The sequence below is a fragment of the Chiloscyllium plagiosum genome, unplaced genomic scaffold (genome assembly GCF_037043375.1).
Source record: "Chiloscyllium plagiosum isolate Xiang-an unplaced genomic scaffold, Cpla_swu_hap1 HiC_scaffold_4, whole genome shotgun sequence".
NCBI lineage: Eukaryota > Metazoa > Chordata > Chondrichthyes > Orectolobiformes > Hemiscylliidae > Chiloscyllium > Chiloscyllium plagiosum.
In genome coordinates this window covers 121,983,505-122,006,159 of record NW_028270142.1, presented here as the reverse complement: position 1 = coordinate 122,006,159, position 22,655 = coordinate 121,983,505, and the positions used below count along the sequence as shown (strand labels likewise).

General features: G+C 43.1%; 2 protein-coding genes across 2 annotated transcripts in view; one reads left to right on the top strand and one right to left on the bottom strand.

The window, feature by feature from the left end:
• The first annotated feature begins 3,297 nt into the window (after window positions 1–3,297).
• On the top strand, window positions 3,298–9,017 carry LOC122549538 (uncharacterized). Its single transcript, XM_043689389.2, has one exon. The coding sequence runs from the start codon at window positions 5,095–5,097 to the stop codon at window positions 5,899–5,901; it is 807 nt and encodes a 268-aa protein (XP_043545324.2). The 5' UTR covers window positions 3,298–5,094; the 3' UTR covers window positions 5,902–9,017.
• Window positions 9,018–10,246: 1,229 nt separating this feature from the next.
• Window positions 10,247–22,655, bottom strand: part of col9a1c (collagen, type IX, alpha 1c) — a 144,079-nt gene continuing 131,670 nt past the window's right edge. Inside the window, exons 36-38 of the mRNA XM_087985856.1 lie at window positions 15,901–16,083; window positions 14,755–14,832; window positions 10,247–11,326 (exon numbers count right to left, since the gene is read on the bottom strand). Of these exons, the coding sequence (XP_087841982.1) occupies window positions 11,115–11,326; window positions 14,755–14,832; window positions 15,901–16,083 (473 nt within the window). The 3' untranslated portion in view covers window positions 10,247–11,114. The remainder of the gene's footprint in view (window positions 11,327–14,754; window positions 14,833–15,900; window positions 16,084–22,655) is intronic.

Below are 22,655 nucleotides of genomic sequence, written 5' to 3'. Positions count from 1 at the left end.
ATTAAAAGCTACCTTAATGGCGACCACATAACCAATAACATTTGTCAAAACAAAAATCTCTGGTTTACGAATGTCCTTCACGGAATTAAATCTGCCATCTTTACCTTTTCTGGCCTACGTGTGAGTCCATAACCAAAACATTGTGTTTGATTCGGAACTGCCCTCTGAAATGTACTAGTCAGCCAATCAGTTGTAACAACCTGTTATGAAGCCTCAAGAAAGAAATGAAATTAAAGGAAAACCAGGATTTGACTTTGAGACTAGAAACCAGAAAAAGAAATGCAGCCCAGTCGACCCTGCAAAGTCCTATTTTACAACATCTAGGGACTTGTGCTAAATTTGGAGAGTTGTCCCACAGATTAGTCGAACAACAGGCTCAAAATGTAGTCACAGAACCATATTTTACAGATAACATCCTAGACACCACCATCGCTATCCCTGGTTATGTCTTATCCTACCAGCAGGACAGAATTACCAGAGGTGGTATACAGTCAAGAAATGGTACGAGAAAACCTCAACATTAACTCTCGAAGTATGAAATCTCTTAGCATCTGGTCAAACATAGACAAGGAAACCCACCCTCCCACACATATACACACTTCAATTTGCATATTCAGTACTCCTCAATGTTGAAAACCAGTTGGAGGAAGCACTGAGAGTGTCAAGGATGCAGAATATTCTCAGAGTGGGGAGCTTCAATGTTCATCAAAAATGGCTTGGTACTACCATGACCGATCAAACAGATCATGCTAGCCTGAGTCTGCACCAGATGTTGAGTGAAAATTTGACTTGAATTCAGTCTTGTCAATCTAATATAGAAGATGCATCTGTCAATGGCAGTATTGTTAGGAGTGGCCAACCCACAGTTATGTGGAGACAAAATGCCATCTTCACAACGACATTGATTCTGATTCCAGTGAAGGATTTTATGCTTAGATCCTGAATTTAATGAGGAAGGACTTGAAAGATAATTACGTCATGTGGTGGCAGGCCATTTGACCCATTGAGTTCACACTGACCCTTCAAGGAGTATCCCACCCAGACCCACACCCCCTACCCTGCATTTTCCCATGGCCAATCCACCTAACCTGCACATCTTTAGAAAATGGGACGAAACCAGAGCACCTGAAGGAAACCCACGTAGATACAGGGAGAATATGCAAACGCCACACAGTCACCTGAGGCTGGAATCAAACCCAGGTCCCTAGCACTGTGAGACAGCAGCACTAAACCATTGAGCGACCGTATAGACAAATGCAATTGCTGAAACCTTAATATTACAGAGAATTTTGACATAGCAGCTATGACAATACATATAACTTTGTCAGAAGAACAATCTGCAAAGTATGAGATTATCAAAAAGAGAATACTCAATGCTTATGAGCTTGTATTTGAAATTTATCAGTTGACATTTAGAAGTGCAAGAAAGAAACCTCACCCGATGTTTGTCGAATTTGCAAAGGAGAAAGAAATAATGTGGCAGCAGCTAGTTTAGATAACAAGTTAGAGAAAGAAGTGAGAATGTAAGGGAAATTCTGATTTTAGAAGAACTTGGAAAAAGCATTCCTGCAAATTTAAAAGCTTATTTAGATGAGCACCAAATATTCAAGATCAGGGAAGTGGCAGCCTAGGCAGACACCTATGCTCTCTTGCAAAGACAGTTATGAGTTGGGAATTGATCATATGGAAATTCACAAAACATTGAAACGGAAAATTGTTGGGTAGAAGAGAAACTAATCTGAAAGAACAGACAGAAGCTCATGAATGTAACAAAGGAGAAAGGTTTGAATAGAAAAGAGGTATCAAGACATTTACATTTCAGATACAATTCTGCTACTGCTTGTGGCCCACAGTACCTCATAGAGCCAACAGTTTCCATGCTCCTGATCTTCGGGCACCCGGTACGGAGGAGGGAGGGCAGGTCTGAAGACCTCCTCGTGGGTCTGCTCCTGGACCTGGCCAAACTGGCCATCAACAGGTCGAGGCAGCGGGCCGTGGAGGGGGTCGTTAGGGACAACTTCCTGCCCCTCTTCCGTGGTTACTTTAGGGCCCGGGTGTCCTTGGAGAAGGAGCACGCGGTGTCCACCAACACCCTGGAGTTGTTCAGGGAGAGGTGGGCGCCGCAGGGAGAGGAGTGCATTATTTCTCCCTCCAACTCTATTTTGATTTAGTCCCTACCCTCCCCTTCACTGTTTTGATCACACAGCATTGCCCTTTGATGTGAAGGGCAGTGTTTGTCACTGGCCACCCGGGTGTTTTCCTATCTTCCTGGTGGTGGAAATGGAATAAAGATTCGTGCACTTTGTGTCTTTCACTGTGTCTCACACCTGCACACACACACACCATGGGTGCTGGGGAAAAAATAAGCACTACCGCACTTAGGTGGTAGTGTGGGGGTTAAAACAATAGAGCCAACAGTTTAGATGCTTGATTTGGTTTAAGCACAGTGGTTGTGGCACACATCACAATGGAGGGTATCCTGCCCCTCCAATCGCCACCAGGACAGAACCCCACTGGTCCTCACCTACCACTCCACCAACCTCCAGATACATCGTATCATCCTTTGTCATTTCCGCCATCTCCAAACAGACCCCACCACCAGGGATATATTTCCCTCCCCTCCTCTATCAGCATTCCGGAAAGACCATTCCCTCCGTGACTCCCTCGTCAGGTCCACACCTCCCACCAACCCAACCTCCACTCCCAGCACCTTCCCCTGCAACCGCAAGAAATGCAAAACTTGCGCCCACATCTCCCCCCTTACTTCAAGGGATCCTTCCGTATTCATCACAAATTCATCTGCACCTCCACACACATCATTTACTGCATCCACTGCACCCAATGTGGCCTCCTCTACATTGGGGAGACAGGCCGCTTTTCAGAGAACGTTTCAGAGAACACCTCTGGGACACCCGCACCAACCAACCCAACCGCCCTGTGGCTGAACACTTTAACTCCCCCTCCCACTCCGCCAATGACATGCAGGTCCTTGGCCTTCTCCATTGCCAGACCATGGCAACACAACGCCTGGAGGAAGAGCGCCTCATCTTCCGCCTAGGAACCCTCCAACCACAGGGGATGAATGCAGATTTCTCCAGCTTCCTCATTTCCCCTCCCCCCACCTCATCTCAGTCCCAACCCTCAGACTCAGCACTGCCTTCTTGACCTGCAATCTTCTTCCCGACCTCTCCACCCCCACCCCCTCTCCAGCCTATCACCCTCACCTTAACCTCCTTCCACCTATCGCATTTCCAATGCCCCTCCCCCAAGTTCCTCCTCCCTACCTTTTATCTTAGCCTGCTTGGCACACCCTCCTCATTCCTGAAGAAGGGCTTATGCCTGAAATGTTGATTCTCCTGCTCCTTAGATGCTGCCTGACCTGCTGTGCTTTTCCAGCAACACATTTTTCAATCCTGAATTTGAATGCAGGATTACCTTTTACAGTGGCTGAATCTATCAATACTATCATGGAGAGATGCATCTGTGACAGTGTTCTCTGCCAACTACCAGACTGTTGGTTGAATTTTGTCCAGTGCTTGAGCAGAAAGAAACCACAGGGATTTACAATTGTAGGAAAATTCACCCCAGCAAGACTGTTAGATTGAGTCATTGGAGTGGACCTTGATGCTGGAAGTCACTTGGCCAATTGACAGAGATTGAAATGCAAAGACTTTAGGCCATAGGATTTAGAGAACTGGAGAGAAGCAAATCCTTAGAAGGGAGGATTAATTGTAGACTGGCTTCTGTAAAGATTATAATTAGACAGAATGTGTAGGGTGGAAAATGAAGTATAACAGGCTTGGTTATCATTTGTGTTACGAAATTAATAAGGGATATCTTTTTTGGACTTTAGAGAATTAATTGAGTACTAATTAATTGAGTACTAATTAATGTTTAGTTAATTTTGACTTTAGTTTGTTATAAAAATCTTAAAATTGAATATTTTTGTGATTCTTTTCAGTATGTGACTAAATTTAAGTTAATTTTACAAGTTGCCAGTCTGTATAGGGATGGTAACAAATTACATAGGGATATTGGAGAGGAAATGTTGCCTCTCCCAACAGCAGAGATGGTTAAGAGGAGATTGATAGATGTGAAAGGAAAAAGTCTTAAACGGCTCAATAACCACAAGATTTAGTTTTCAGGCAGTCGGCAAAAGGAAGAAAAGGCAAATTCTGCAAATTTTGCAGAAAAGTTGTTCAGGTGTGGAATCCATCCCGTAAGGTTGTGGTGGAAGAAGATTCAACGCTAACTTGCAAAAGGAAATTGCATAAATGCTTGATTGGAAGAAAAAATATTTTCAGGACCATAAGAATGGCGGAGTGTGATCAATTGGATAGTTTGGAAATGTTAGCACCTGAACGAAGGACCAAATACACTATAATCTTTCTCTGGCGTATTATTCTGTTTCTGTAAACATTTCCTCGTGTTTTCTCTTAGGCTTACCCATGAACGTTGCTTTCCAATTTAGTTCAATTTATTTAATTTCACTCTGGGTTACTGTATGCCGCTTTCTATAATTAAATGCTTTTTCTCGTCTGCAAATAGCAACGGACTACTTCATTTGTTTAGAAGAGATAGTTTTGTCCCAAGCCAGGAGGCAACACTTTATTTAAAAACAAGTGCCAGCATTTCGGGCGCCGGCAGGCAGCGCAGGGTCAAGAATACCAGATTGGCACAAACGAGCCGATCTGTGCTTTATCGGACTGGGCCGAGGTCAACTCAGAGGAGACCCTAACTCTCAAGCTGCCATGAGAAGTCTGCGCTGATAGGGGCAGAGCCCATACAATAATCGAACATCGGGGGGATGAGATTGAGGGTACATCAGATGACCTTTTCCTAACCCGATTCCTAGATCAGTGTCGCATTCCAGACCAAGTGGTTACACAGGAGGTTGCTAAGCAACCATAGAATGGTGTGTCAGTTTCAGAACGTTGAAACACTACGTTCCCAAGGAGAAAGAATGGATGGTTCAGGATCCCCTGGAGGGAATGTTTAGCTTGTTCCTTGTTATCTTTTTAAAAACACACACACACACAAGTTGTTACATTTGCTGCTAGGTGGGGTGGGGAGAGCTGCAGTTTTGAATCCGAGATGTCCTCAGGTCGATTAAAATCATCTCAGACCAGCAGCAGCCCACCCCTTCATTCCGCCAAGGGGACAGGGGAGAAGTTTTGGAAGTACAGGGTCGAGGTCGACCGCGGGAAGAAGAGGTTGAAACTAAAGGGCAGGGAGCTGCTGTCGGTGCCTCGGGAGATCTTCGACCTTGGGGAGCTGCAAGTGCTGGAGATGAGCCCGGAACGCGAGAGCTGCCTGAGTTACAGGATCGGCGGGGTCCCTCGGGCCCTCGGGCGCCTGAGCAACCTGACCGTGCTGAGGCTGGACACCAACGAGCTGCGGGAAATCCCGCCCGAGATCGGAGCCCTGCACAAGCTGGAAACGCTGACCCTCAGCAACAACCGCCTGAGCCGCCTCCCCGCCGAGGCCGAGAGGCTGCAGCGGCTGCGGAACCTGCATCTGGCCAACAACAACTTCCAGGAGCTCCCTCTGCAGGTCTGCCAGCTCCGGCGCTTGTCCTTTCTGGACGCCAGCGACAACAAGATCGAGACGATCCCCGCCTGCATCGGTAACCTTGAGCGCTTGGAGACCTTGCTGCTGTGCTTCAACGCGCTGCAGAGCCTGCCCGACTCCATCTGCACTCTCGGGCGCCTGTGCACCCTGTGGCTGGGTAAGAACCAGCTCAGGCGCTTGCCCAGCCAGTTCGGGCAGCTGGCGAACTTAGAATGGGGTCGAAGCCACTGCTCCTCAAACTTCGAGGACAATCCGCTGGAATCTCCCCCTCCTGAGATCTGCAGGGGTGGCCCTGAGGAGATCAGCCGCTATTTTGCTGGAGTGGAGTGAACGATGAAGACCCAGAGCCCGTGGGCAACTTAAAACTGACCAATAACATCACGCTTGGGCTATCTGTGAACTACAGTGGGCTGATCAGATCCGGTGCACGCAAAAGTATTTGGGACTGAAAATATATTCCTTGAAATGAAACCGACTGACGTGCCATCTATAAGTCGGAGACTGCACTATTTTGTCATCTGTGAGTGCTTAATGTAGTTATAAAGTTACATTGGTCTGTAGCGAGCCAGATGGGGCGATGTTAACATGCCTGTTTCCTTGGCAATAATACACTGAATTTACAGCCCAAGTGAGCAGAGCCAAAATGCAGCGTCAGACCCTCGTAAGCATTGAGCCTGCAAAGTGTTTAGCAGCAGTTGATTGCCCCTGCGCATCAAATGATGCCTTGAGGGTTTTGGCGATTGCACTTCGACTTCAGTGGCTGCAAAGCATTCTGCTTCTGAAAGGGGTCATTGTTTTCCCTTTCCCCTCACAGGCAAATACTGGCAGGCTGGAGGAACAGGACGAACTGGACATTGGCCTGTTGGATTTTTGACCCCTACCTTCCTGAGCAGGTGTCAATGTATTGAGAAGTTTTCTTCCCATTTTGCCCGCACACTCATAAAACTAACCCTTTTAAAAAGAAAACTGGTCTTGGGCAACCAACAAAAAAAATGAGTGGAACATATATCTACAATTTCCAGCCTTTTGACATCAATTTTTCCAGCTAGCATTTGACCCAGATTTGGATATGTAAAGTATCCAATGTTTGTTTAACTCAACTCTCTTCCCAAACTGCTGGCAGATAAATTACACTTCCAGTTGAAATCACAAGCAGCGGTTCACTATCCTGAGGCTAGTTGTTTTAGCCCGTAAACATGTGTAACAATTTTTAATCCAACCCCAAACTCCAGTGTGAGTTCAATCCCAATTCCAAGATTTGAGCTCCTCCAAGAGGCCATTCAGGGTGGTAAACTATTTCGCAGTTCTGTTAAATCATGGCTGCTGTATTCTTACTTGTTGAATGGCTTTTGATTCATGTTCCTTCACACCCTTACCTAAGAAATTGATTTTCTTTCACCCAACATTATCAGTGTTTTGTGGGAATAAATTCTTATTTTCATTACCCTTCATATCAAAAGAAAACTTCTCAATTTCATTCCTAAAAGGGTTAGCTCTAGTTGAAATCCCATTCCCTCTTCCCACTTGTATTATTTCCCTTCCCTGCACTTATTGAATGTTTGTCTCACATTTTAAACATTTCAATTAGATCATTCCACAATTGTCTAAGCTCAAGGAATACAAGTCAGGTTGTGCAATCTATTTCATAAAACATGGGGTGAAATGGTTAAATTACCTTGATGTTTCTTCACTTTACAATCTGTAAGGCCAATATAGTCTTCCTGAGGTGCAGTGCCCAGAATTGAACAGTGGTTCCAGGTAGGATGTTATGAAGGTTGTGAATAACTGAAGCTTAATTTCTTCCATTTAATATTCCAGTCCTCCAGAGAAAGGCCAACATTTTAAATGGCTTTTTGAACCTTTGAATCAGTATTCAGTGATTTTGTACTTGAATATTCAAATCCTTTCACTCCAAAAAAAATTCTGATTTGTAATTTTTTAGATCCAAAGTATCACTTCTCCACATTAAAGTCCAGCTGTCACTACTTTTCCCAATCACTTAATCCTTCTCCATCCGTTTGTAACTTCCTCCTGCCATCACCATTTCTCTGCAAGCATTCTAACCAACACACTTTGACGTGTATGGTGAAAAGCTGAGGCCCCAGTGCAGAACTCCAAGGAACAATGAAGACAGATGTCTACTTGAGTTCCATGCCCTAAGACAGGTCATAACCACAGTGCCACAGTCTCCACCAGACAGCAAGGGTGCAGATCTGGAACAGGGATTAAATCTCATGCTGCTGGCACCAACCTGATCCACTTGGCTATCCAACCAACTAAGCTAACTGGCCTTGCCAGAGTGCTTTGGCAACATGTATGCATGCCTTAGCTATTAGTAAATTTGGTAGACGCCCCAGTAATCCAACATGGCTGAACAGAATCTATTCATCTCTCACCACCTGCCATTAACATATGTTGGAACAATTTACAAATTGATTCTCAACTTGTTTCACCACATAATGAATGTATCTTCTTTGGCCAGTAAGCTCTGGAACTGAACTTCAACACTGATCTTCTGGCTTAGAGACTGGAGCACGAGCACTGGGCCACAAGATCTACCTCTGTGTTTAGATTTGCAAAATGATAATGACAGACTGCCATTTAATAAGGTGTGTTAGCATAACACAAACCCATGGCATTACACAGAGGCTGTGGCACAAAATTAGATTGATAGTACATTGGAATTAAAATCATTCACATATGTTGAGCGTAGTCAAGAGTGTGGTGCGGAAAAAGCACAGTCAGTCAGGCAGCATCCAAGGAGAAGAATAATCGATGTTTTGGGCATAAGCCCTTTATCAGGAATGAGGCTTGTGGGCCAAGGAGGCTGAGAGATAAATGGGAGAGGGGTGGGGCTGGGCGTAAGAGAGCTGAGAGTGCGATAGGTAGACGAAGGTGGGGGTGAAGGTGATTGGTCAAAGAGGAGGGTGGAGTGGATAGGTGGGAAGGAAGATGGACAGGTAGGACAGGTCAAGAGATCGGTGTCAAATTGGAAGGTGGCATCCAGGATAAGGTGGGGGGAGGCAAAATGAGGAAAACTGGTGAAATCCACATTGATCCCATGTGTTTGGAGGGTCCCAACGCAGAAAATGAGGCATTCTTCCTCGAGGCAGCGTGTGGTAAGGGTTTGGTGATGGAGGAGGCCCAGGACTTGCATGTTCCTGGGAGAGTGGGAGGGGGAGTTAAAGTGTTCAGCCACAGAGCAGTGGAGTTGCTTCATATGTGTGTCCCAGAGATGTTCGCTGAAGCTTTCCGCAAATAGGCATCCTGTCTCCTGTGTAGAGGAGACCACATCGGGGGGGAAAGGATACAATAAGTGACGTATGTTGAAATGCAGGTAAATCTGACAGATGTGGAAGGCTCCTTTTGGGCCTTGGAGAGGGGTGAGGGGTAAGGTATGGGTGCAGGTTTTGCAATTCTTGCAGTGGAAGGGGAAGGTGCCAGGAGGAAAGGGTGGGTTGTTGGGGAAGGGGCATAGACCTGACAAGAGAGTCACAGAGGGAATGGTCTTTAGGGGTGGGGAATGAAATCTATCCCTGGTGGTGGGGTCTCTTTGTAGGTGGCGAAAATGACAGAGAATTTCGCCATTTTATACATAATAAAAATTAGCTGAAAACATGAACAGGTGATGCTTTGTGATAGAAAACAGGAAAAGTGGAAAATTGACTGTCAGTTTTAAAGCTGCATTTTGTTTGTTAGCATTTTAGACATTTCTAAACAGCCATCTCAAATGTTCAATTATTTCGACCAAAGCAAGACGTGATGCCAGATTGATGTCAAACTCACATTTCGACTAATTTTATAAAACTGCTGTTTTGGCCAACTTTGCCATTTATATGAGTTATCAGTGAAGCAATATGGATGAAAGATGGAGTTATGTTGCACATTTCCACTCCTTGCATTGTTAGCCCATAAGTTAGTGGCTGCCAAACTCTGGATTATGATTCTCCAGTGGGGTTGCAGCGCAGGCAAGATTTTGAGCTACAAGTAACAAGGCAGCAATAATGGTCTTGCAGCTCTGACTGTGTATTGCAAAGCCCTTCAGATATTCGTATTTTTTCTGTCAGTGGGATTGTTCCGTTTTCTACTCTGAGGCCCAATCAATGCTACAGCTGCAGCCTGTAAAAAGCTGGGTCGTTATGTTTTTAATAGTAAACCCAGTCGATTTAATACTCCCCATCCAACTCTCTCCATAATGTCTTGCCTGCCTCTCCATCCCATCCTCACTGAACACTTTGTGGCATTAAAATGGGATGTGACAATGGAAAAAAAAATTGGAAAGAATTGCTATAAGTCAAAATTTTTCCAAGCTGAATAGGCAAAGCACCTTTTCTCATTTCTTTCAAACTAAAATTAGTGGGCGGCACGGTGGCACAGTGGTTAGCACTGCTGCCTCACAGCGCCAGAGACCCGGGTTCAATTCCCGCCTCAGGCGACTGACTGTGTGGAGTTTGCACGTTCTCCCCGTGTCTGCGTGGGTTTCCTCCGGGTGCTCCGGTTTCCTCCCACAGTCACAAAGATGTGCAGGGCCAGGTGAATTGGCCATACTAAATTGCCCGTAGTGTTAGGTAAGCGGTAAAAGTAGGGGTATGGGTGGGTTTCGCTTCGGCGGGTCGGTGTGGACTTGTTGGGCCGAAGGGCCTGTTTCTACGCTGTAATGTAATCTAAAAAAAAAATAAAATTAAAATGAAATCTGTCAAGTAGTTTGTATTTCTTGCAAAGAATGGAGCATTATGTGGACACCAAAGAAAATACAACTCAGTTATTAACAATGACTCACTAGGTTATTGTGGATCGATCAATCAAATGCAAGAGCACTTCCAAAATTCAAGATGTGATATTTCTATGCAGAGATGCTCAGATTTAATAGTGTTGTGAGAGATGAAATTTCTGTTGAACAAAAAACAGGAGAATGCCTCGTTGTCATAATTATTTTCAATCAATGCAATAACCTAGGAACATACACAAGGAAAGACCTGTTCATTACCATTGTTTACAAAATGTTTCTCATCATAAATGAGAGGTGAGCTTTCAGAAAATGTCAGGTCATTAATGCTGAAGGAAAGCCTGCATTAATTTGGGATTCATCAAAAAGAGAAATTTTACCACTAAGGTCAGTAGTGATTTACAGTCAGAAAGAATTAGGCAAAAGTACCACTTGATGAAAAATAATCCCTTCCAACACCTGAGAGCCAGATCTCTTGTCAAAAAAGTACATTTTGTTTGGTGGATATATTGTCCTGAAGTTCTTACATCTTGTCTGGAAATGTCAAGCTTCCTCTGGTGATTAGGAATCCAATCATAGACCCATCTCATTCGCAGCAAAACACTTGAAAAAATGAAGCTCATAGGTATCAAACAGTTTAAGGTCCTGGGTATCAAAATGAAGAAATTCTTTTAAATCAATGCTACAGCTGCAGCCTGTAAAAAGCTGGGTCTTTATGTTTTTAATAGTAAACCCAGTCGAGTCAACTGAACCCTTGACACAAATCAGAATTGTAGGTCAATTGGTAACTGCTTGTAATTTCTGCATTTTCTTGCTGTTATTTTGATGGACCTTTCACATTTATGGATTTCTTGCCACTGCCCATTCCCATGAAGAGGTGAGGTGGACTAACGCAGGCAGAAGCATCACAGATACCAGGAAAGCCTCTGAGCCCAGGTATGCCAGGCGGTCCTGGTTCACCAGGCAGGCCATGATCACCACGGGCACCATCCCGCCCATCCTTTCCAATTCCAGGCAAGCCATCAACACCTATAACAGAAATAAACAACATGAGGCTCTAATAGTACAGCCCGGCACTTGGTTTTAGTTGCCGTCTTGCCTGAAAATGAATACAGATTAACTTGAAATACAAAAATCCATTTTCTTTCTCTAAATCATTAAACCTTTGTGCATCGTCAAGGGCTGAAGTGAGGGACATCACAAAACTGAGATTTACTCAGGAGCGAGGGGACATCTGATTAATCACTTCTTTCAATAACAGCAGTCACCACAGAGAAATGTGCATCATTTTTAAGAGAAATATATGGAGAATGTGAAACAAATTCCTCTTTTACGATCATATAATATCTACCAGTTCCTAATTGAAATCCATGCATGCTGTCACCATAACACTATGTTTTAACTACTCTAGAATTTCCACCAACAAGTTTCAACCCTGGTGGTACTCCTTGCATCCATGTCCAGTCCTATCCTCCATCAAAGCTTACATTCTCTAAGAGAAAAGCACACTTCCAGTTATGGAGAGTAAAAAAAAGTAACAAAGCTAGTGAATTTAAGAACATATGAACATAAGTAAGCAATTCAGCCCCTCGAGACTGTTCCATCATTCATTGATATAGTGAGATATTGTACTCTAGGTCCTCTCACTAACCCACTCAGAAGCGCTTTATATTTCCCACTCACAAGCAATTCATGTTTATTCATTCGTAACTCCTTTACTAACCCACTCACAAGCGAACACCACATTCCCGTTTCATTCATTCATTCAAAACTCCCAACTATAACATGGTTTCATTCATTTATTCATGAAACCGTGGTCCCGTAGCATATTTTACTATCTTAAGATAGACTAAATTAAAACAACCCATTACTGCTTTTACACACCTCAATCTTAATCAGCCCTTGCGACAAGCAATGTTTAGACCTTTTTATTTCTGAATAGGTGTCAGTATCGTATGGCGTCACTATCTCCATCAAGTCTTCACAAAACATAATATTAATCAGCCGTTACCAACCTGTCTCTCAGAATAGGTTACTGAACACCAAACTGTTTCCCCAAGTAGTATGTACTTGTTGAATACCCTTTAACAGGGCCACAATCCCCTTTACTGCCAAAGCAGCGCTTCCATGAAATTGCATGAATGAATGAAACTCACATTGGCAAACAGTAAACAAATCTCATAGCCCAATTTAATACCTTTTATTCTTTTAAGTACAGGTACAATTTCTAACTTATTTAGAGCATATAGGCCTAGTGTTTTTACTAACATTTACTAACTTAAAAGACAAAAGGACTAGCATCTCTTAATTTTGCAAGCAGACCGGTCAGATACTCTTAACCCCATCAAAAATAGCAGCCAGCATTTAATACATTTTAGCCCACCTCCTGTCTCCCAGGACAGAAGCTCCTCAACTTTTGTGTACTATAGATAAAATAATGTAACACCATAGTAATGAAATGTTAATATATTCAAGAACTGTGTTGTAAGAACTGTATGTTGGGATTTTATTGCTGCCTCAAACATGTACTACTGTGGTTGCTGAATAAAGAGGTGAGTTTTGCCACTCACTGATTTTGGTCATTATTTGAACACGATCCCACAATTTCATAGCTAATCTGTGGCCAAGCTCCATCTGCCTGATTTTGGCCCAAAATGTCTTTATAACTTTGCTTACAACAAATTATCCACCTCAGATTTAACAGTAACAACTGATCCAGCATCCATTGCCATTTGTGGCAGAGAGCTCGAAACATCTATCATTCTTTGTGCATCAAGTGCTTCCTAATATCTCTCCTGAGAGGTCAGACCCTAATTCTCAGACTATGCAAACGAGATGTGATTGTAAGGAGTTCAGGTTCCTGTGATGTCCTGGAAATTCTTTTACTCATTTGTGCAAATCAGAGACAGATGGATAACATCTTTTTTTTTACTCAAGTACTCTTCATTTTCTTCATATTTTGGCCTTTCCCAGCAGAGCGCACAGCTTGCATGTTAGAACCAACATGTAGTTGCATCACTTATTTAGATTATATTGGCTTCAGCATTTTACATTAATGGATAGAGATCAGGAGAAGGCGTTCTGCTGACTTTCCCTACCCTTCTTCACTTGGTCCAACCTGTTGAGATGAGCTGTAAATTTCCAATTGCCACTCTGGTTTGGATTGGTTATCAATGCAGACTGTGGGTGGAAAGAGTCCTTCTTCCATGCACTACTCCTCCAAAACCCCTACCTTATCTCCAGATGCTAGACAAATACAGCCAAAAATACATTGTGCCCATCTAGACATCAAGTACATGCCGAGGCATCTGCAACAACAGGAGCACTGTGAGATATGGTGTCATGCAACTGGCTGCCAATATCCAGGCCCAAGGCAAATGATTTTGAAAAACTTCTAGGTGGTTGTCTGGAGCAATTGAATTTAGAGGATGAATTCCCTTGCACAGAAGTAAGAAAACAGGTTGAAAATAGTGGGTGAAAATAGCAGGCAGAGTTTGTTATGTAGCAGAAGAGAGTGACTGATCAAAACGCATATAGCTGAGTTTTAAAGAAATTGTTCCCCCACCTGATTTTCCAATTTTGAGGATCAGATTATTTTTAATATATTAAATGATGCCACAGGTTAACAAGGCTGTTAAACAAAGCAAACCAAGCACTAGATTTTATTTCTTGAGAAGGCGCATCACAAAGTAAGGAAGTTATCTGCTAGCTATATCGGGTCTTTGACCATACTTGGAGTATTACATGCAGGGTATTTGATTCATTCATGGGATGTGGGCATCACAGACTGGGCCAGCATTTATTGCCCATTTCTAGTTGCTCTCGAGAAGGCAGTGGTGAGTTATATTAAGACTATAAGATCAAAAGGAATAAGAACAGGAGTAGGCTGTTCGGCCCCTGAGCCTGCTCAACCATTCAATAGGACCAGGGCTGTTCCAATGAATCTCACATGAGATCCTCACATCTACTTTTCTGCCCTTTCTTTATAACCTTTGATTCCCTGACTGATCAATCATCTATCTCAGCTTTAAATACACAGGTCTCTGGCCCCACAGCTCTGTGTGGCAAGGACCATCTAAGACTCATGATTTTCTGAGAGAAGAAATTCATCCTCACCGCAGTCTTGAATGGATACTACTTTATTCTGAGACTATGTACTTTGCTCCTAGAATCACCCATGAAGGGAAACATCCTTTCAACATTTACTCTGACAAGTCCCTTAAAATTGACAAGACTCTCTTGATTTTAGGCCACACATTTTGTTTCAAAAAGATAGAAATTTTGCCCAATAGTTAACCAATGGAATGAGGTTACTCCTAATGAAGGATTTCCCTGATTCGAGGTCTGAGTACTCCTTGATAGAATTGTGTTTTGACATGCACCGCATTGCAATTGAAAATGAAATGATGATTCTCAGAGTGTTTGTAACACAGAGGTGGTCAGTGTTAGATGCTTACCAGGCATTCCTTGAGGTCCCGGTGGTCCACGTAATCCTATTCCTTCTTCTCCCTTCTCACCCTTTTCACCTGGTACACCTGTCATTCAGAAACCAGAGCTTTAATTCTACTCTAATCGCAAAAATCAGTGTGAAAGCAACAAGAAACCTTTCTGTAACTCAGGCTTGCAATTCATAAGAACTGAAATGACTTCAGAAAATATTTCTTAGTCTATCCACCCATTCTTTCCGGAGACTGACTGCAAAGGTCTGCAACCATTATACACATACCATGTTGTCTAGTGAGGCTGTGCCTGAATGGCCACAAGCTGAATGCACTCAGTTCATTGTTAAAACATATAATTTGAAATAGCCTAGTAGAGACTGAGTCATTTTCTAGACCTTTCTAGGCCATTGCTTTCACGAGAGTTGGGAATTCGCGATGCTTTCTCAAACAGGCCTTCACTGGGTGCTGACATAACAGTGAGACAGACTGAAGATCAATGCCAAGTGATTCAGCCCCTTTTTCTTGAGCTTCCACACAATCCAGCCATCTAACTCCCCAATCCCACTACATCCCACCATAAAATATTCATTTCTATTGGTACCATCGCAAATTCCAAAACACAGTAGGGTTAGAAGTTGGAAGCATCTTTGCTCTTACATCTTGCTATCTTACAGATTTTTGGGCTCTCACTGTTACTTTTGATGGAATTGATCAACCTTTTCAAATGTTAAGAGTGAAACTTCTGTGCTATTTCTCTTCGGTCATCATTAGTATTGACCAAACGTTGAACAATACATCTCATAACATTGATTGTTCTGCATCATTTACTATGCTTCAGTCTTGAGGAATGGCAGGTCAAAATGACAAATGTGGAGTTTTTGAGTTACAAGTCAACACTGTCTGATATTACCCACAGCCATACATTTAAACTGTCACAGTTAGCAAGATTGGAGGTGATACTACGATGCACATAATCACCAATAAATTTGTTTTTCTTATCTTTTCAATCTTCTTCAAAGGCCGTGGTGACCTTCCAAGAAATCAATCTGTGCATTTACCACTTTTGTCCACCGCCAGTCTGTTGACAGATATTAAGTGTGCATCTCTATGCTGAAGAGAGACTTTTGTGAGACAACTAATGGGTTGAAATGATGTTGTTACCTTTGGTTCCTGGTTCACCAGGGTAACCTTGGTGACCTTTGACACCTTGTGGGCCGATTGCACCTGGGTGTCCTGCAGATCCTGGAGGGCCAACTGGTCCTGGCGGTCCTGGCGGTCCAGGTCGACCTGGTTTCCCAGACGTTATGGGTTGTCTTAGGCTGGCAGCCAGTTCTGATATTTGCTCTAAAACAATAAGACCTGAAATTAAATTTGGACTCACAAAGCAGGGTTTTCATGTGGTTTCCCGTGAAAGGGCAGCTTAGTTCAGAACCAGTTGAATCTGGATCCTCAGTACATGAGTCAGCTAAAACTTAGAAGCAGATAAGTTCAACTCAGGCATGTCTTGTGGTACAGTGGTTATGTCTCTTCCTCTGAACCAGAAGGGCTGGGTTCAAGTCCCATTTCTACCAGGCACTAACATCTCTCAACAGGCTAATTAGACAATATCTATAACAGCAGATTAATGTGATATATATGTGGTGCACTGCCAGTGTCCCTACCTCTGGGCCCAGAGGCCTGGGTTCAATTCCAGCCTGCTCCAGTGATATGTAATAATATCCCTGAACAGGTTTAATGAAAGTATCTATGAATTCATCTAGCAAACTCTATTTGACCTGTGACTCAGTGCTTGCAATGATGGGTAAAAAGTCTGAACTTTCATTTTGTACAAGTTTAATTTGTTCGGTCATTTGCATTAAATTGAAGTCTACAGTTTAAGTTCAATGGTTGCCAGGTCTAAGCAGTATTTCTTCAAGGTTTCCAATGAAGTAACAGCTTAATTAACAATCAACTAAAACTGCATCCTGAAGAAATGACTCAAATAGGCCTTTGCACTTTGTGGCTTATAAAAGTAGTCAACTTAGGAAAACAGAGCCTCAGCTTTGGCAAATGTCCATTAAACTTGTGGTTCTTTCCACTTATCTAAATGACAGTGAGGTCTGCAGGTTGATGAGCCAACTAACTATGGCATCATCAGACAAGAAAAGTAGGAAGATACATAATGATGGGGGGACAGTATAGGACTGACACATTTCTGTGCCACAGAGAGCTTGAGTCTAAGCAGCTGAGTTGATAGGTAGCAGGGTTCAGGACATCTGCTCAAGGTAGGGGCAGGGGGAGAATCCAGTGATCCAGATTAATGCATCCACCAGTGCATTTACTGTGCAGTTGGAACTAAGCCAAATTAAGAAACAGAAGCTCAAACTTGTGCGGCTGAGGCATGAGCAAATTGGCATCGGGCAAATAAGACTAGAGAGATGAATGCGCAGCTCAAAGTGGGTTCTGGTTCACGGGAACACTGGGAATAGGATAAGTGGGATGTGTGTCAATGGGATGGTCTCCAGCTGAAATGTGATGGAGCTGGAATACTGGCCAACTGCATAACCTAGAAAGTAGAGAGGATTTTAAAATAAATATGAGGGGCAAGGGATCAATTTTGTACACGTTATAAATCAAACTATAGAGTCAAGGGCAAAGAGAAAGCTAATAATATGGGAAATAAGAAACAAACCATGACAGAAGGGGATAGAGAGTACATTTCCAAGAGTCAACAACAGCTAAGACTAGAATTTACAAAGGCAGCAGAAGAATAAGAGAAAGGCTCAGTATCTGATTGCATGTAGCATTAGAAACAAACAGATGAACTGAGAACACATCTGACATAAATGAAGAGATGGAGGCACCTTTGCTAAAATTATTGATAACCCAAAAATGGTTAGGGAAACAGTTTGTGGGGAAATGCATGAAGAAGATACAATGACAGCTTAACTGAGTAAGTAGACAAATGAGTTTATATGAAGTAATCCATTTTGACAGGAAGAAAAATGTAGCAAATTGTCTAAATGGTGACAGACTGCAGCGTTCTGAGGTACAGAAGGATTGCAGTATCTTGTAGACTGAATTATAAAAAAGGGTAGTATGCACCATGAGAAAAGTAATAGAATGTTATCATTTAGAACATAGAACAGTACAGCACAGAACAGGCCCTTCAGCCCACAATGTTGTGCTGACTATTGATCCTCATGTAAGGTAAACCTAATGTACGAACCCTCAAATTTCTACGACCATATGCATGTCCAGGCAGTCTCTTAAATATCCCCAATGACCTCGCTTCCACAACTGCTGCTGGCAACGCATTCCATGCTCCCACAACTCTCTGCGTAAAGAACCCGCCTCTGACATCCCCTCTATACTTTCCGCCAAACAGCTTAAAACTATGACCCCTCATGTTAACAATTTCTGCCCTGGGAAAAAGTCTCTGGCTATCAACTCTATCTATGCCTCTCATTATCTTATACACCTCAATTAGGTCCCCTCTCTTTTTTCCAATGAAAAAAGTCCAAGCTCAGTCAACCTCTCTTCGTAAGATAAGCCCTCCATTCCAGGCAACCTCCTCTGAACCCTCTCCAAAGCATCCACATCTTTCCTATAATAGGGCAACCAGAACTGGACACAGTATTCCAAGTGCGGTCTAACCAAAGTTTTATAGAGCTGCAACAAGGTCTCACGGCTCTTAAACTCATTCCCCCTGTTAATGAAAGCCAAAACACCATATGCTTTCTTAACAACCCTGTCCACTTGGGTGGCAATTTTAAGGGATCTATGTACCTGCACACCAAGATCTCGCTGTTCCTCCACACTACCAAGAATCCTGTCTTTAATCCTGTACTCAACTTTCAAGTTTGACCTTCCAAAATGCATCACATCTCATTTATCCAGGTTGAACTCCATCTGCCACCTCTCAGCCCATCTCTGCATCCTGTCAATGTCACGTTGCAGCCTACAACAGTCCTCTATATTGTCAACGACACCTCCAACCTTTGTGTGATCTGCAAACTTGCTAACCCATCCTTCAATCTCCTCATCCAAGTCATTAATAAAAATTTCAAAGAGTAGAGGCCCAAGAACAGAGCCCTGTGGAACACCACTCACCACTGCCTTCCAGGCAGAATACTTTCCTTCCACTACCACTCGCTGTCTTCTGTCGACCAGCCAATTCTGTATCCAGACAGCTAAATTTCCCTGTATCCCATTCCTACCGGACCTTCTGAACTAGCCTACCATGTGGAACCTTATCAAATGCCTTGCTGAAGTCCATGTACACCACATCCACTGCTCGACCCTCATCAACTTGTCTAGTAACATCCTCAAAGAACTCAATAAGATTTTTGAGGCATGACTTGCCCCTCACAAAGCCGTGCTGACTGCATTTAATCAAGCCATGCTCTTCCAGATGGTCATAAATCTTATCCCTCAGAATCCTTTCTAACACCTTGCAGACAACAGACGTGAGACTGACTGGTCTGTAATTGCCAGGGATTTCCCTATTTCCTTTCTTGAAGAGAGGAATTATATTTGCCGCCCTCCAGTTCCTCAGGTACGACTCCGGTGGAGAGCGAGGACACAAACATCTTGCTTCCCAAAGCAGCCGAGGACAAATCTGGTCTGAGCCTGGCGACTTGTCAATCTTAATGTTTGTCAAAATTTATCATGAACCGAGTTGAGTACCAAAGGAGGGAGTTGATGCTTCAGTTAAGCAGGGCGCTGATAAGATTGCATCCGGATTAATAAACAAATATTTTTGATATTATTTAAAGATGGATGTAAATGCTTTGAAGACAGTTCAGAGAGGCATTGCTATATTGGTACCTAGAATGAGGAGTTAATCTCATATGTAGAAGTTGGGCAGACTAGGTTTATTGCACTGGAGTTGAGAAGATATTGACTATTCCCTCTCAGTTGCACACATGCACAGCCACTCTGCTAATCCATCCAAGCATGCCATTGACTTTCAGTTCTGGAAGTTGCTGCTATATCAGATCTCAGAGGTTGCACAGCCAATAAAATATTAGAGGGAATGCTTAAGGAGCTGGAAAGGGAAGATTTGTCCTGGGCCTGCTTTAATGTTCCAATGAAAAACAAAGCAAGCTCAAGGAACAACATCTCGTTTTTCACTTAAGCGTTATACAACTTCAAGGTCTCAATATTGAATTTAATAATTTCAGAAACTGACCATATCATGCACTTCTTCATTTTCCTTACATTCTCACCCCATCACAGCACAGTCCTGTTGCTTGCCCTTTCACACCTTAACTTATATCCTTTTATATCTCTTTTCCTCTTTCTCCATTATTAAAGACCCCCTTGCCTTTTACATTGGGCCTTTTTTTCTGCCTGCCCTTTTATTCATCTTCTGCACCTCTCCAAAGTATAAAAACCAATCAATATTCTGCAACTTTCAGTTGTGTAGAAATTGTACCGGACTTGAAACATTAATTCTATTTCTCTCTGAAGATACTGCCAGACTTGCTGAGTTCTCCAGCATTCTCTCCATTTGTTTTAATTAGATGTAATGGGGATGTTCCTCCCTTATGAGAGAGCCTATAACCAGGACTCATTGTTTAAAAATCAGGCATCCCCATTTAAAACTGATGAGGTGAAATGTTTGCCCGCAAAGCACTGCGTGTCGGAGGAAAATGGTGGATGCACTGTCTTTGAATATCTTTAAGGCAGGGATGGATAGGCTCTTAATTAAAGGGGTGAAAGGTTTTCAGGACTAGGCATGAATGGGGTATTGAACTTACAGTCAGATCAGCAATGATCTTATTGAATGGCTGAGGGACTGAAAGGAGCAGGAATCAGCCACATTTGTATGATTTGTGTGTTAATTAAACAGCAATGTGCAAAAACTAGTTTCCTTTCAAACATTCTTTTCACACACACTATTCAATTCAGTGTTCATCTCTAAGTACCACTAACTGAGATTTCAAAGTCAGAAGGCACACGGCACCAAGTTATAGTCCAACAGGTTTATTTGAAATCACAAGCATTTGGAGCGCTGCTCCTTCGACAGTGAAGTCTTCACCTGACAAAGAAGTGGCGCTCCGAAAGCTTGTGATTTCAAATAAACCTGTTGGACTATAATTTGGTGCCGTGTGCCTTCTGACTTTGTCCACCCCAGTCCAACACTAGTACCTCCACATCTATGATTTCAGTACTAACCATGCCTCCTATATTCTCAACCAAATCACTTATATAAATAACAAACAAAAGTGGATCCAGTACTGATCCCTGTGGAACACTGCTGGTCACAGGCCTCCATTCCGAAAAACAATCCTCCACCACCACCGTCTGTCTCCTACTGCAAAGCTAATTTTGTGTCCAGTTGGCAAGCTCATCTTTTCCTACAATTCCCCTAAGCATTTGTGAATCACACAACTATAACTGACCTCAAATCTCTAATAATCTTTAAGCTCTGGGTCTTTTGTGAATCACTGTCGATGGGAAAAGCTGATTTAGAAACCTGCCTTCATTCATCCACATCTAGCATGCCTGTTGTAATTCATTTGCTGATAACCTCTTTGTTACATCTTTGCACAATTTCAAAATCAACCTTTTTAAATCAAACCAATAGGCACATGCCAGCCTCCACTCAAATAATGTTTGGTTCTTATCCTTGGGAAAGTGCTTTTAGGATACCTTGAACAGCTGCAGTCCATGTGTTGCAAGTTGACCCACAATGCCCTTACGGAGGGAATTCCAGGAGTTTGACCAATGACAGTGAAGGAACAGTGATATACTTCCAAGAGAGGATGGTGAATGGCTTCCAGAGGAACATCCAAGTGTTGGCATTCCCATGTGGCAAGTTGGGGACAAAACTTCTGCGGGTCCCTAGCAGAAATAATTGTACCATCTATAACCATGGGTGAGGTGCTGGAGGACTGCAGGGTGTCTAATGTTGTGCTTTTATTTAAGAAAGGCTGTACGGGAATACAGACTTGTGAGTCTGACATCGGTGATTGGTAAGTTGTTGGAGGTGATTCTGAAAGATAAGATTTACATGCATTTGGAGAGGCAGGGAGTGATTAGGGATAGTCAGCATGATTTTATGTGAGGGAAATCATGTCCCACACATTTGATTGAGTTTTTAGAGAAGGTAACCAAAAGAATTGATGAGGGCACAAAGATAGACTTTGTTTACTTGGATTTTAGTAAAGCCTTTGATAAGGTTCTACATGGTAGATTAATTAGTAAAATTAGCTCACATGGGATTCAGGGAGAGCTTGCCAACTGGATACAAAATTGGCTTTACAGTAGGAGACAGGTGGTGGTGGTGGAGGGCTGTTTTTCGGACTGGAGGCCTGTGACCAGTTATGAAGAGAGGATGGAGATGCTGGGCCAGTATGCATTCTTCTTTTGAAGAATAACAATGGTCTTGTGGAGGCATATTAAATTATGATAGGACTTGACTGAGTAGATGTAGAAAATCATAATTCCCCTAATCGGAAGGACTAGAACCAGGAGATGTCATATTAATAATAACGGGCCTTTGAGTTAAGATTAGATTAGATTCCCTACAGTGTGGAAACAGGCCCTTCAGCCCAACAAGTCCACACTAACCCTCCAAAGAGCAGCCCACCCAGACCCATTCCCCTACATTGACCCTGACTAATGCACCTAACACTATGAGCAATTTAGCATGGCTAATTCACCTAACCTGCACATCTTTGGACTGTGGGAGGAAACCAGAGCACCCGGAGGAAACCCACGCAGACACAGGGAGAATGTGCAAACTCCACACAAACAGTTACCCGAGGCTGGAATTGAACCCAGGTCCCTGGCGCTGTGAGGCAGCAGTGCTAACCACTGAGCCACCGTGCTGCCCTTTCTATAAAGCAGCAGGGGACACAAACCCACACCTTTGTGGAGGCGTGAACCTTAATCCAGTGGCTTAGACCGCTCGGCCACGGCTCCAG